The 16,028-nt window shown below is 47.6% G+C and overlaps 1 protein-coding gene across 1 annotated transcript; it reads right to left on the bottom strand.

Annotated features, from left to right (window-relative positions):
• Nucleotides 1–7,595: 7,595 nt before the first annotated feature.
• On the bottom strand, nt 7,596–8,438 carry LOC119395118 (putative deoxyribonuclease TATDN2). Its single transcript, XM_037662406.1, has one exon. It carries the CDS (start codon nt 8,436–8,438, stop codon nt 7,596–7,598), a length of 843 nt encoding a protein of 280 aa, XP_037518334.1.
• Nucleotides 8,439–16,028: the final 7,590 nt, after the last annotated feature.

Here is a 16,028-nt window from a genome sequence, read left to right as displayed (position 1 = left end):
CAAAATAGATGCTGAGAGTTCTAAAGAACTGAACGCATTTCAACCAATGTGCCATTGATAGTGGTTATGTGGGAGACTTTATTACGCGGATGAAACAGCAATGCTATCGTCTTGTCCATATTTAAAGCCAGGTGGTTACGTAGGAATCATTTTAGGAGCGTAGCTCCTCTTAGTCTAACCTTGTCACGTCTCCGTTGTCCGGCGTATCTCCCGGCAGTAAACGGCAGTATCTCCCGTATAATGCAATAGATGGCGCTGTCTCATAGAATTACATACAAACTGCAGTTCAGGGAGGATATTCTAGATGGCGCTGTACACAATCTGTGTCGTCATCACCATTTATCGTCTCATTTCCTAGATGGCGTTGGTCCAGTAGAATTGTGTGCAATATGGCGCTTGTGTAAACCTACACTAGATGGCGCTGGAAGTGCCGCTGCTCTCCGATTGGCTGCTGCGCGGGCTGCGCGGGGAGGTGCGGGGAACGAGCGCCTCTTTCATTTCTTATGGCGTTTTTCACTGGGAGATTCGGAGCAGGTTTTTTTGCTCCGTGGCGACGAATCTGAATTTCACTGGTAGATTCGGAGTGGGTCCGCGCGTTTCACTGGTAGTTTCAGGGCAACTCGCTCCGAGGCGGATTGCTCTCACTTGCTCCGCCGCCAAGTCGCGGATTCGGGCGGAAACACGACGGGCAGCATACGTCACATCCGTCATTGTGCGTTCGCTGAGCGGCTGAGCTTCGCAAAATGGCTGCGTTTGCTGCTGTGGTGGAACTTCTATCTAGCGACGAGAGCAGTTCCAGCAGCAGCTCGTCCAGCTCAGACGAAGAAGACTGCGAAGAGACGCAGGTGCTGTACGAAGGCTTCTTTCGGGAAGGTTTCTCGGAGCCTCTCGGAGAAGATATGCTTGGTGAGCGTTGAGAAAATTCCGACGCGCCTGTGATATTCTAAAGCAGTAGGACTTCTAAGGCGGCAGGCACGTAACTACTCAGATGGAAAATATCCTGCTCAGAACGTGCCGCATTTTTGCGAGCGCCGATTGCGGCCGTTGCCACGTGCACCTACATACCGTACGACTATGTGACCAGCCTTCACGCGGAGCTATCAAGAGTTATCATTACGGGCAGAATTTATTATCAGTGGGAAGTACGTAGCACTTACCATTGAGATCGTTCCCGCCGTTCCTAAGCACGCCCAGCAACAGGCGACGCACAGCCGGAGTGAGTTCCACGTGCTCGTCCATGCTCACGACACAACTGTTGTATTTGTCGAATATTGGGAAGCAGCCCCCCACTTCGGAGCAGCTTTTTAATTGGAAGACCCCGTGGCGAAAAGGAGGAAGAAGGGCAACCCGGCGGGACGCGTTTTCGGGGTTGCGACCGCAGCGGCCCGCAATTTGGAGGCGACTACGAGTACGGGAAGAGCGGAGAACGTCCTTGACATCGTCGTTTTACGACCTACACGCCCACCCCGTGAAAGAACACTCCCTCTGTTCTCCAAGTCTGCTGCACGTGCGGGGTGCAGAGAAAACTCTTTTGGCTGTGCTTGTGTTTCTGTATTTCTATTTTCCTTTTTGTCCCTCTCTACGAAAGCACTGTAAATGCGTTCAAACCGAGCGGACGTGTTGATTCTCTATCGTCGTCCAACCTACTAAAGAAATTTTTGCCTCCCCGCTATTCTGCCACAATAACAACAAAATTGTATCCTTGCTGTTCGCGACTGCGTGGTCGAAATGCACGCCTTGTAGTGGCGGCCAAAGTTGCCATAGAAACCTAGAGTACAGTGTTCCTAGAGAGCGGAAAAACGAATTGTTTCCGGAACCGGTTCACGTGACTTCCGGGGCGTTCCCCCGCGGAGCATTCCCGTGTTCCACTGGCAGATTTGGCTTTATGAAATCCGAGTGCTCGCTCCGGGATTTCAGCGGCCGCTCTGGATCTCCCAGTGAAAAACGCCATTAGATCGTCGCCGTACGTGTCGGATCGTTGGTGGAGCATGGACGATGCGCAGCGGCGGGCGCGTATGGCCGCTGCGGCTTGTGCTCCTCGACAGGATCCCGCGGTGCGAGCTTGAGAAGCTGCCGCCAAGCGAGCGCGGCGCCTGGCGGATCCCGCGGCGGTGCGCGCCAATGACGCCGCGGCGAAACGTGCAACCTATCCAACGGGGACGTGAAGTTCTTTGTGGACACCGCGTTCAAAGACTTTGACGCCAAATACAGAAACAGACCGTTCGTGCTCGTGGGTGACTTTAATGTCGACATATCGGACCGCTCCACCAACGATTAGCTCGTTCAGCACATGGCCATCAGATACTCGCTCAGGTGCATCTCCCTAGACCACCTTGCACCTACTACCGTGCGGGGGTCATGCATAGACATCGTGTTTACTAACATCTCCCTTAAACCGGTACTCGAACCCCCAGCTGTGCACTTCTCCGACCACAAGTGCGTAATATATAAAGGTAACTTGAAATCTCAATAAAAGTTTTCTTCACCGTACCTCACGTGTTTGCATGATGATGTTATCGGGCGAACTTCTCAGAGGATTAACGGTATCACACATAACCTTCGGAGCTTCGCCCACCTCACCATCATTCACCTCGTGGATATGCTGTGATTTTTTTAATTGAATCTATGGTTATGTTGGCTTGATTTGCTAAATCAACAGCGGAGCAATCATACAAGAAAATGCTTGTGTCATCAGCGTGAATGACGGACTTCACCGTCTCGTCTACGGGGACGGTAAAGCTTGTTGTTGGCGGTAGTTTGTGCATGGTTCATGGAACGAGACCTTTGGTGTTTTGCGCCTTCTTAGTCCATGAAGTTGACGATATCATCAGTGCATAAAAGAAATAAAAATGGACCTAGGATGCCTCTTAGAGGTACACCTGAATTAACCTGCCTTAATTTAGATGCGTATCCATTAATTTCTGCATACCCTCATCGGTGTTGTAAGTACGTTGGTACAAAGGAGTGAGCATTACCCCTAATACCATACTGATGAAGCTTCTGCGACACGGGCACCTTAACGCTATCGCGTTATCGGCTGCACGTCTACTCTGGCCTTTACTGGGTTTACAGAGACTGTGAATCACGTGTGCCACGTACCCGAATACCACGGGCAGTGGTGTGCGGGTATACACCACACGTGCCTGGGGAAAAAGGTTTCATGACGTGCGCGACAAGCATTTCCCGTTATTCATGTCATGACCTGTGAATCGTGTTTCTTATACACTCGTGTCCTCCTGTGCCAACTTTGGAATATTCCAAGTTAAGGAGACGACCGAGAGAGCACCCAGACGTGCGCGCTAGATAGACAGACACTTAAATAGAAACGGTCAAAGTGGCTTTGGCTCGCTAAGAAACGCTTCGCATTTAAAATCACGACTGGAGCCGGAATAGAACCTAGGCATTTTACGTAGCGGTAAAGCATTTCACCGCAGAGTCAGGCAGCGCTTGAAACTGTTTCGTGAAGAGATCCTATACAAGCGTCATGTCGAAGTATGGTCAATTGCGGTTATAGTGTGTGGTATCCGCTTGTATAGAAGTGTGTTAAACATTACATCATTAGTCCAGTGACTCCGCAAGCTGTAGTCGCGTTGCTTAATCCCGAATGAATAGGCCAAAGACCCCTAGTATGATGAAATCAAACAGAGAAAATAACGTAGAAAAACCAGGACGAGACGCTGTTCCATTTCATCATGCAGGTATACCTACTCGCCCAACTTCCCGTACTTCTGGAACGACCGCTACTGTTCACACGCACGTCATCGCAACTTAGTGTGCACTTCGTTTTGTTAAAGCTGATGTAAATGCTCTGCTTACTTTACGTCGGACCATAAGCTAACTTTCAGGCTACATCGTGGTCGACGTGCCTGGGCATGAGCAGCTACTCACTGACTGCTTCGCATGAAATTGATTCCCAATTGCGCGTTGAATCTGACGGAATCTTTTTGTGCAAGTAACAGTGAGAGGCTGATTCACCCTGGTGCGCTGTTCCTACGGCATGCGAATAAAGTGCGATATACGTTAACAGTAGAACGTAGCTGAGCATACTGCGCGTTTGACATTTATAAGTTGTCAGGCCTCACAATTCGTTTCGCGCGACAGTTGCTAGTCCAAAACGAAGATTAGATTTCATGTCCACGACAATGTAGCAGCGCATAGTAACAAATGCAAAGACACATCGGCCCACAACACGAGCGCGTGCGTTGTGTTTCTCTATGTGTCTTAGTATTTGCGACTACGCGCTACGTTATGTAGTTGAGCAAACACCAACTAGCCCAACAACAACTCTTCCTAATTATTTTAGTATTCTGCTGAAGCACAAAATGGAGCGCATATCGTTATATTGGGAGACTTTCGAACTAGCAAAACTTAAGATGAGTAGTTGACGCGTTAAATAAGCTACCTCTGGCCCCTTAAAGGGGTGGTGCCACCAAATTTGTGGCTTGCACGTTCTTTGCTGCAAACGTTTCTCACAGCTCCAGGGAGCGTGATACACGCGCCAACATTCGTGTATTCTCGCTAAATAACTTAATATCGCCTTATTTATGTGAACAACTTTCGCTTTCGGGGGCGCCGAGTTGGGCAGTGACGTTCGTTGACGAGCGTTGCGGAGGAGTTTGGTCACGTGATCACACAGGGCTGTGACGCACGTAGTGCTGAGTCGTCTGCACTCGCACACATGTGCCGCACAAGCAGCAACTCAAATGCGCCGACAGTTGCCACGGCTAGCTGCAGTAGCCACGATTCTGACTCTGCGTCTGCACCGCGTCCGACCCTAATGAGGACATCGACTTTTTCTTTTCTGGAAGCAGCGAGGAGGACGGCGTACGCGGCTCCGTTGAAAACGCAGATAATTTGATTTTCGATCCCCTGGCCAGCGACGACGAGGAGGCCCACGCTATGCCAGACGCCGTCGATGAGGTTCAGCAGCATGTTCAACGGAGGGCTAATATTGACTGATAAGTGGCGATGATTGACGTTTTCGAAGGTTAGGTTATAATTGTGTTATAATTGTCCCCTCAGACAGCGTATTTTTCATGACAGCATTCCATGGACGGATAAACTTTATTTTGGTCCCTCGGAACGCGCTCTAGACACGTTGCGGGCCGATCCCGCGTCGGAACAGAAAGACCAAGTCTCTCTGCTGCGTGTGAAGGGTTTCCATAGAAGCAATCGCTGTGGGCGTCTGGAGCCTGCCCTCCCGAGTATTACTCCTATGCGCTCTGATCTGGTGTCACGTCACTAAAACTTTCGTTGCGCTTCCCATGGGGTACCTGCGCTGGAGTTTCCGCGGACAGGCTGCGCCGCCCTGCCGGGCACGGCCGGAAACACTCGGGCATACAAACAAATACGGTGTGGCTGCTAACGGGAACCATGCCGCCGTGGGCGATCATCAAACGAGGAAAAAGAAGCGTCGAGACCGGCGGTATTGTTGTATTCACAAATTCCACAATCAAAAATGTCTTTAATAACTGAAAAAAAAATAGTCCAGAGCATAGTTGACTCCCTTTGGCCTTGCTTTCCACCGATGCACATGGGTTGGCGCTCTGGAAAACATCACAAATCTTCTATTTGAAACTGGCCTTGAGAAAGTTAAAGAAAGCACATGACAGCTTAGGTTGCGTAAGCATCGCGCCGTACATTACACATACCGTATTTACTGGATTGTAACATGACCACGATTGTAACGCCAGGTGTGACATTTCATTACGTCCAGGAAGAAAAAATAGAATTTCGGTATTCGATTGTAACGCGAGGGTCGAATTTAGGTTGCAAGAATCTAGAAAAAAAAAACTCGCGTTACATTCGATTAAAGCGGTATTATACGTCACTGTCACGTGCACAGCTCTAGAACGGTTATAAATCCATGACCGCTAGAAAAACTGTATTGTCTACGCATGTTCCATTGCTGATCACACACTGCATGTCAAACTCGGAACCACCACGAAGTCAATTACCACTAGGTTCCTCAAAGGCATTTTTTTTAAGTATCAGGCATAGACGACGGCCGATCGCAAGTGTGCAAACGGTCTGCAGACGATGGCGAGTCGACGTCGTAAAAGCACGAGACCTGCGACATGTTTGTATTTCCGCTAACACCACTGATCTCCACTTTACACCTGCCTTTTTACATTTATTTCAGGCTTCATCGTCAGCTTCAAAAACGCTTTTTTAAAGACAGCGATACGAGCATTTAGTGGGCACATGCAAGCCGTTAAAAACACCGTAAAGCCAAGCGTGTAGCTAAACAGCTTCTGTAATATAGTACGAGAGCTGTAACTACAGATTACGTAAATGTGATATGCTCGCTCAAAACAGTTGTCACTCACTGGGCTGAATGTTCTCAGTGCTGCCTGAGTCACTAACTTTATTTCAAAGCGGGCGCACAACGAGCACACTGCATACACCGTCGAGCTTGCTAGCGCAATTTGAACACACTTATCTGTAATTTTAGGTCGTGCGGTGCTTGACACTTCGCCGAAAGGTCAAGGTCACAAGCGCTGTCTCTTCGAAAACCAGCTTCTTCCACGTCATAGACATACTTCGCATTGGACAGCTTCCGTCCTTTCGACAGCACACTCTCGCGAAGGTACCCGTCCGCACACATCACATCACTGAAACCGCAGCGGAGAATAACCGGTGGCATCGCTGCTCGCCCGCTGCGCCACAGTGCAGCGAAGTGTCCCGATCTTCGCTAGTCTTGCGCGTTCCAAAGTACCTACAAAACGACGCACATCGAGCAAAAGCCGCGGTAGTGTCGAATGACGTTCAGCATGCGTTTGAACGTGCCACGAGGTATGTGAGGGCACGTTGAAACGTGCCGTCGTACGCCTCGCGGCGGCTCTGTATTACTGGATGTTTCTCAGCTAGCTCACCAGGGCGGCGCAGCTTGTACATTTTAGGCGCGCCACCTGGGCAGCGCTGGCTACCCATAGAGCGACGTCAGTATTAGGCGCGCTAGCGATGGTTCTCGATCGCACGAACGAGCATTTAGGCACACTTTGGAAGAGAATTAAAATATATATTACAAGTTTGCCGTGTCCGACCCTTCGTTTTGAGTGTCACTGCGTACAGAGGAATCCCACAACAGGCTTTTTATAGCCTCGAAATTTGATGGCACCACCCCTTTAATATTGAGAATACAAAGAACGCTTATATGACGGTTTGTATCCGTGAAATGCAGGAGTTAACGTTTACTGCTCCCGCGCCCTGTCTTGTCGCTTCTATTCAGTGTCCCCTCCTAGCGCTGTTTTCAAGCTTCAGTAAGTACCAACAACCCGCATCAACACACTTTTTCAGCTTCGTAGAAGACTGCGTGAAGTACAAAAAAGGGGATAGACGCTTTAAGATATTAGACACCACAGGCCTGTTCAATGTTAAGCTTCAGCCTTTACCGTTACATACGCATGCAGATACAAAAGCGCGGTATCAACGTAAGGATTTTACGTTGCGGCATCTTATCGCTTTCGAAACAATTTTACTCGCATCGCATCCTCGTCGGAAAGCAGAGACGGCAATTTGCGGCACGCTACCAGCGGCGTACACAGTTGCCGCGCTGGCCCGGGGCGCACGACGCTGCAGCGTGCGATTCGACTTCAGATGCCGTACACGCGTGTCGTGTTCTGACGCACGGCCTCCAGGACCTCGTCGACGGTGACGTTTCGAATGTTAGCCAGCTGCGTGGCCACGTGGATGACCATCCCTGGGTGGGCGACGTTGCTCTTTCCTTTCTCATCCTTGGGCAGAAAGAATGGCGCGTCGGTCTCCAGAAGCAGCCGGTCCAGTGGGATGCTGCGCGCGGCCTCGGCCAGCTCTCCCGACTGCTCCAGCTTGGGCGTCAGTCCGAGGCAGAGGTGTGGAAAGGGGTCGAGCCACTGGCATGCCTCGTTCCAGTTGCCCTTGAAGCAGTGCACGTGGATCATGTAGTTCGCGGGCACCATCTCGCGCATGATGCGGATGGTGTCCGCAGTGGCGTTGCGCGAATGAATGACCAGCGGCAGGCCGCGGCTAGTGGCCAATTGCAGCTGCGTGCGGAACACCTGCTGCTGTTCGTCGCGGTTCTTGTTGGAGTAGTCAAGGCCGATCTCGCCGAACGCCACTACGCTCGGGTGCTGCAGCGCGTGCAGTAGTTGCTGCTCGATTTGGTCGTTGTACTCGTCCGCCATCTTGGGATGGACGCCAAACGCGCCCCACACGTGGTCCTCGGAGAGCAACGCGTCCCACATGTACTCCAGCTTGAAGGTGACCGGGTTGCAAAAATTTGCCACACAACCCTCGTAGCAGTCCGGGAAGGTGTGCTGGTTGTCCCGTCGGTAGTCGGCGTAGCTCCCGAAGTGATTCGCCTTGCTAAACAGGTAGTCCAGGTGGCAGTGCGAGTCTATCAGGCCCGTCGTGGAAGCCACGGTGTAAGGCCACTTCTTGATCTGCTGTAACGTCATGTTGACGTAAGATAACGCGATACGCAGCAACCTAATCGGGCGCTCAGAGCTGCGGTAGTGGCTCGATCGGCCTGCTTATTGTTCGGTCGGCCCTGGATAAGCTGGCTTCACGCGCAAGCCTATCACTTCTTTCTCTTTCTGCGACGCACGCCCGATTGATAATGGATCCAACGCTTACGCTGCTGTGGGCACAAAGTGACGACTAAGAACTCTTTATTGACGCCCCACTATCTGCCGCGAATAAGTACAGTCGCTACCTTGAGAAGAATAGCTGAATAATAATGTGGGTGTCGTGGCCTCCTCGACTGGCTCCGGCAACGCCGTTGCATGAGCTGATCGCGGAGGCCACGGTGGGTGCCGTGTCGAGTCGTCTGCTAACCACAATTCGTATAAGTAGCGTACAGCGCGTATATTCTCAAATATGTACTTGTCAAGAGACTGTGGCACAGTCGTAAACGTTGGTACGCGAACTTTGGTTGTGTATAGAAGCGTATGGCCTTAAACTGTTGCTTTCGAGGTTGAATCTGCACATGTCGAACGCGCTAAATGCGAGTATCGCACACTCAGTCCATAAAAAGAATCATGCCATATCCACGAAGTGAATGATGATTGAGGAGCTCGCTCGGAGATAATCGGGCAAACTGTGAATGCTCCGTGCAGTTCCTATACTGTCATATAAAGACGTCACACGTTGTTGTAGTAGCGATTGTAGTCAGGTTGTTGTCGAACACAAGCGATCGCAGACCTTGCAGCTGTGGCCGAACGTGTGGTCGAGGAAATCGAGGAAATGTAGTTTTGCCTGCGTTAATGTCACCATCAAGGCACTCGAAGAACAATAGGAAGAAGACTCCTCTTTCGCGCGAGCTGCGCCTGCAGCGGTCGCCTCTAGAACAAAGGTTACGCTTACGGCGCGGGACATTGCCCCAGCTTAAGAACCTGGCGAGCCAGCTTCTAAAACCACTGTATTTTTCTGCGACTCAGTGTTTTACTTTCAAGCACATCTGAAGCGGCCTTCTGCGTCGTTCTAAAAGAGTTGAATCAATCAATCAATAAAAGGCAGACAGTGGTGAAGTTGGTTTCAAAACAATAGAAGAAAGCATGTTACAAAGTATAAAGCATTAGAGAAATAATAACATTTCAACTGAATATAAAATAAACATTGGAATGAAAGGAAGGGAAGTGTATAAATTAAAACAAGTATGCAGCAACTACAAAGTACAACCCAGACACACTTGTTTTATAACATAGAAAGAAAAGTACAATAACAGCAGCATGCTATCAAAAACCGGTGTGATTTTTTTCTAATCACATGTTATTATTGAGCCGCTACAGGAACAAGTCCAACATTTTAGTTTTGTTTAGCGGTAACACATCAACACTTTGTTTGTTGAAATGGTTAAGCAGGGAAGGCAGTGTATGACAAAGGTGCTGTTGTCCATAATTTGTACGCGAAAAAGGGATTAGTCTTGGGGCCTGACGGCGATAAGAATGTGTACTTTTATTTTCTTGTAGATCAGCGAGGGTTAGAAATGAATCTTTTTCCTAGCATAGCACTCTTGTAGCATTGTAGAGTTTTCAGTTTTGAAATATCACCAGCTTTTATTGTTTTAATTTTAATTTGCCGGAAAAGGTCTTCCGTATTTTCGCAGAAAGAAACATTCGCAATGGCTCGAACTGCTTTCTTTTGAAGTGTTTTTAGCATCTGAATATTTTGTGCCGGGGTGTTACCCCACACGAGTGAGCAATAAGTGAGGTGTCATTGGAAGAGAGCATGATAAATGAGGCGCTTAATTTTATAGGATAATGTATTTCGATAGCGATTTAAAAGACCAACAACTTTTCGCACTTTCGCACAAACATTGCCAACATGATCATTACAGGACATGTGCGCAGTGAATATAACTACGAGTGTTTTCATAGAGGACGTAATGGTAATCGTATACGGACCTAGAACAATGTTATCTGGAAATATAGTAGGACTTCCTTGGGCACAGAAAATGACACATTTTGTTTTGGCTTCATTGAGAATCAAGCAGTTTGCCTTTGACCAGTGTTGAATTCTATTACAGACAGTGCTATAGGCGTTATTTCTTCTAAGTATTTTCCTGTAAAGAAAATGGAGCAGTCATCTGCATATGCGACAAACTTACACATATCACTAATTTCTACAATGTCATTAATGTAATAAAGAAAAAATATCGGGCCAAAGATGCTACCTTGAGGCACACCCGCTGTTATAGGTTTCGCTTGTGACCTGTTGTCATTAATTTCAACAAACTGATGTCGACTTTTTAAATAAGAGCGGATAAGTTCAAGTGTTATTCCTCGGAAATCGTATCTTTCTAGTTTCGTAAGCAACAGTTGGTGGTTGACTCTATCAAATGCTTTGCTAAAGTCTAAGTAAAACCCTAACGTTAGAAGCTTTTTTTCAATGTTCTGAAGAATGAGATCCTTTTGCATGTTGAATGCACTTTCCGTAGAACGTTTTTTTTTTTTCGAAAACTGTGTTGACACTCAGTTAGCAAGTTATGTTTCTGCGAAAAATTATCAATACGGACGTTGATAATTTTTTCGAGGCCCTTCAATAATATAGGAAGAATAGAACTTGGTCTATAGTTGCCAATATTGTTTTTATCACCCCCTTTATGTATAACTAATACTCACGCTACTTGCATATTGCGAGGGAAAACTCCAGTCGACAGGGACGCGTTAAAAATGTGCGTTATAACAGGAGCGAGAAGGTCTATGGCATACTTAATTGGTCTGATTTCTAAATCGTCCATATCCCTACTGCGGCTATTTTTCACACATAAAAATGTTGAAATCACCTCAGAAGTGTTAGGAGGCTTTAGAAATAGAGACTCCCTTAACGAAGTTAGGTGCAGTGTGGGCTGAATGTCATGATCTACACATCCCATTTTCGCAAAGAAATCATTGAATAGGTCCGCAAGTTCTGTGCCGCCTATAGAAGTGCCATCAATATTCAGTGTATCTATTCCTGTAGTGGCTGGCCTGCGATTTAGTGTATCGTTTATTTTTTCCCATACCTTGTTAGTTCTGTGCATGCAATCATTATTAAATATACGCGTGTAGTAGTCATTTCTTGCCTTTTCTTTTTCTTTGTTCAATTTATTTCTAAGCTGTTTATATTCTTTCCACTTCGACAAGTCTTTTGACTCGACAAAATACTGGTAAAGTTTTTTTGTTGATTTGTCTTACGAATTCTTTCGAAATTCAGAGCTTGCGCGATGGCTTTTGATTTCGGTAGCTCTGAATGGGAAATAATTTAAAGTAAAGCATTATTAGTTCGTTCATAAACTTGTCATATGCCTCATTGGCATCCCTAATGGAAAATATGCCAGTCCAGTCTGTTTCGCGCACAGCTTCTCGGAATTTATCAAGTGACTGAGCCGATATCTTGCGGTACGTTGCATTACCAGTGAACGTGCTTTTAGTTGACGTCTTTTGTTCTAGGAAAATATATATGGGCATGTTATCAGTGATGTCATGGCTTATGATTCCCGGTTTTGACTTAAAGATAGTCAAGTTTATTATGAAAGCGTCTAGTAACGATGACGTAGTAGATGTTACACACGTAGGTGATTTGATTACACTGTAGAAGTCATTGCACTCCAGAATTGACAAAAACTGTGTAGTAGCTGCTGCACTGGTTGTCATGTTGATAATAATGTTCCTACCAAGTGTAAGTAGGTAGCCATTTTCATTTACAAATAATCGCAGATTATCTAAGAACTGAAAGAAGGCAGAGTGGCTGGCATTAGGGGGTCAATATAAAACCGCAAATACCGTCTTTTCTTTTTTAATGCCTAGAACTTCACAATTTTCGGTAGCAACGTTATATTCTCGAAGAATATCATAACCATTTAAAGAAGTTAAAATCGCAACGCCGCCACATCTGCCCTCCTTACGATTTACATTGAAATGTTCGTATCCTTGAAGTGCATAGTACTCTGAGTCATCATTATACGAGGTTTCAGTAAACATCAAAACTTCAAAATTGAGGTTACATGATTCGATTAGCACAGTGACCTCATCCGTTTTGTTCAATAGTGACCTTGCATTTACATGCATAATTTTTAGCAGTTTTTCTTTGTTAGTAATGTCGTGCTTCATAATGATGTCGCCTGGACTTACATAGCCTGAAGACGCCATCTCTATTCTGGGCATGAATGTATTGGAGTTTCTGTGAAATATGTGTTTGTTATCTTGTTCAAATTGCTTTCACGCATTATGCGGACAACAGGCGAAGTCTCTGTGCGGCGTGCGTGAACAGTGCCATTTTTGGTCCACACAAATTTCCAGCTGTGTTCCCGTTTGCGCGCTATTGCCATTCCCAGCATTTTCTTCACTTCGGGGCAAAGGTGTTCATTTACAAACACAGAAGATTCAGTAGGTAAACCGAGGGAGGCATTTGTTAGACTTTTCTTGCGCGACTTCTGAAGCAGTTGATCGCGTTTGTCCCTGCGTTGAAAACTGAAATTGAACAATAATATTGGTTTGACCTGCCTGCTTTGTTCGAACACTGTGGCAAACGACAATGTCCTCAAGGGTTGTAGTCTCGCCAACTACCTCTCCAATTTTTTGGAGTACTCCAACAAGGTTTTCATTCGGTTTTTCGGTTACTCCTTCAATTTCCGCATTTCGATTTCGCGAGTACTGCTCAGACTGCAAGAGGCCTGATTGGCAGTCCGCCAGTTTCTTTTCCAAAGAAGAAACCTTGCGCTGTAGCACACAGTTTTCTTTCTTGAGCGCATTATTTTCCGTTAAAGATGCCACCAGTTTTTCATTGGTGTCATCTAGGGTCTTGCTGAAGAAATCCATGCTCTTCTTCATTTCATCAATTTCAGTGCGCGAATTTCTTTCTTGTGATCGGACGCCTCGCTCTAGCGCTTCTTTCATTTGCTACCACTCATTTCTGATTTCATCTTTGAAATCATGGATCAGTCTCGCAACTTCCTTGTTCATGTTAGTTACTACCGACAACACGAAGAAAATCACATATGCTAAACACCGGGCAGCAGTGGCAGCTATTCAAGACTAGAACCAATTTTATGCTCTGAGAAGAGCCCCACTAACCTGCAAAACGCAGAAGAAATGGTTCAGCTTGTGCTTAGAACGCCGCCACTGCTGCTGAATGCAATCCTCGGTGAAGTGGCAATCTTTGTGTGTGTGTGTGTGTGTGTGTGTGTGTGTGTGTGTGTGTGTGTGTGTGTGTGTGTGTGTGTGTGTGTGTGTGTGTGTGTGTGTGTGTGTGTGTGTGTGGTGTGTGTGTGTGTGTGTGTGTGTGTGTGTGTGTGTGTGTGTGTGTGTGTGTGTGTGTGTGTGTGTGTGTGTGTGTGTGTGTGTGTGTGTGTGTGTGTGTGTGTGTGTGTGTGTGTGTGTGTGTGTGTGTGTGTGTGTGTGTGTGTGTGTGTGTGTGGTGTGTGTGTGTGTGTGTGTGTGTGTGTGTGTGTGTGTGTGTGTGTGTGTGTGTGTGTGTGTGTGTGTGTGTGTGTGTGTGTGTGTGTGTGTGTGTGTGTGTGTGTGTGTGTGTGTTAGCGCTGAGTCTGTCGCAACAGGACGCGAGGGACAGCTGAATGTAATGTGTGTCAGTGTTGGTATCCCTCTGCACCAGTGGCACTCGCCGCGATACTCAGATGGTTGCAGGTTGTATCTTAGAAAGTGTGCGTATCTTGGCGTACGTGTTCATCTGCAGTCGGTGCCAGTCTCTAGATTGCTCTCTGTTCAGTTTCGGGTGAGGTGGTGCCATGGTGCGTCGCTCCAGCCACAGAGCTTCGAGGATGTCGGCTCGACCGCTTGGTCACTCGTCGTCATCGGAGACCACGGTTTCGTCGACAGGTGCGTCCGTCGCTCGGTATGAACTTGCGCGAGGGAGTCGGTCGGCCCGTTGATTTCCGGGAACACCTGTATGTGCCGGGCACCAAATGATGCCGTGGTTAGATGCGATGGTCGAGCCTAAGGTTCTCAGCGCAGTTCATGATAGCGTGCCGTGCATGTAAAGTCGACATGCTGTTTGTGAATCCGTGAGGACGGTTGAGTGTGTACCTCGCTTCTCCGTATCTGTGATGGCCAGAGCGATTGCAGCCGCCTCCGCGGTAGCCAAGCTAGTATGTATGAACGCATTGGGAACGCAAAAAATCATGGTTGATGCCTCCGTCATAGTAATCGGTATAACACCAAAGTAAAACGTGTCCTGACAGATGTAGTTGAATCTTTGCTGTACACTGATATAAGCGAGCTTGCACAATCTCTTTTGGTGCTTGGCAGCTATAGCACCGTTTAACGTGGATGCGCCCACGTTGACGCTTGGTGGCCTATCTATATCCCGACGACTAACATCCATGATCATTCATTAAACAAATCCTTGTGATAGCTGTAGTAGTTAAGGGCGATAGCGTATTCAAAAAAAGTGGTGTCATGGCCAGAAGAGCGTCGCTGATTGGACGCAGAACTTGGGCCAAGGTCGCCATCCCGAGGCATGTTAAAGAGTTATTGAACACCCCAGCCGGACTAGAGGGAAACGCAATACGCATCTTGTGTGCCCTGTAGCTCGGCCGCGATTTCTCTTGGGGCGAACGTAAGCGGCGAACGCGGTGCTACAGCCAGGCGAGGCAGGCGCGCGTCGCAGAGATATTTTTGGTGTGGATGGATGCTCTGAGCGAGTCCGACGCTTGGGCTAAGGTCGCCGCCTCGCAGTATGTTAACGCGTTAACAAAATTGCACTTCTCCTTTGGAAACGCGCTGAATGGGACGGACGCGTTGCAGGAGCCAATAGCGGAGTCCAAGGTCATGATTCATTACTTCACTTCACCGCTCCCAGAGGGCGACACCACCCCCCTCTGGCCACCATAACCCCGCCGGCCAAGACCATTGTGAGAGGAAAGCGTAAAATATAAAATGCGCGTTTGCAAAGCCTCCGTAATGTCGATAGCGTGCCCGACATCTGTTGTCGAGGACCGAGAGGTCGTGGGTTCGACTCCCGTTGAAAGAACTCGTTTTATTTGCCATCTGGTAGTGTGAATTTTTTCGACGTCTATCGTGACGGAAATACGTCACTGAAGTCTCGCCGTACTCCGGCATAAAACACATTTGTGCTAAAAACACACAGGGACATGGGCAAGAGAGACGAAAGTGTCAAATTAGGGCCTGTGTCTTCTCTCTTGCCTGTCTTCCTGTGTGTTTTTTGCGCTATTCTCCAATGAAACTCACGCCAACGAAATGTCCCTCAATGACATGGCTTGTTAAGCATCAAAGTTCAGAAAACAAGTCATGTTAAACAAGTTCGGTGACTGTCCAGCGTACATGCAGTTACTATCTCTCCTGAACTAAAAAAAAACTGTGACTAAAGTCAGTGAAGCGGAAACGCAAACGCTTAACACATATAAAAAGGCTTTTACAAAACCAATGCACATTGAACACGAAGTGTTACGCTAGTAATACCCCCGGGTCGGCTCAACGCAAAAGAACAACACTCACAAAAAGCATGGTGGAAATGCCACTACAGCTGAGTGCCAATTCTACATTTAATGATAACTCGCGCTTGTTTCACCCCAAATACGAGCATTCCGT

This window comes from Rhipicephalus sanguineus, chromosome 5 (genome assembly GCF_013339695.2).
Source record: "Rhipicephalus sanguineus isolate Rsan-2018 chromosome 5, BIME_Rsan_1.4, whole genome shotgun sequence".
NCBI classification, from domain to species: domain Eukaryota; kingdom Metazoa; phylum Arthropoda; class Arachnida; order Ixodida; family Ixodidae; genus Rhipicephalus; species Rhipicephalus sanguineus.
The sequence above is the reverse complement of the archived record's forward strand: the minus strand, read 5'-3'. Positions and strand labels throughout refer to the sequence as shown.

Coding starts and splice junctions, on each gene's coding strand:
- LOC119395118 (XM_037662406.1), bottom strand. CDS start 8,438: ATGACGTTACAGCAGATCAAGAAGTGGCCTTACACCGTGGCTTCCACG.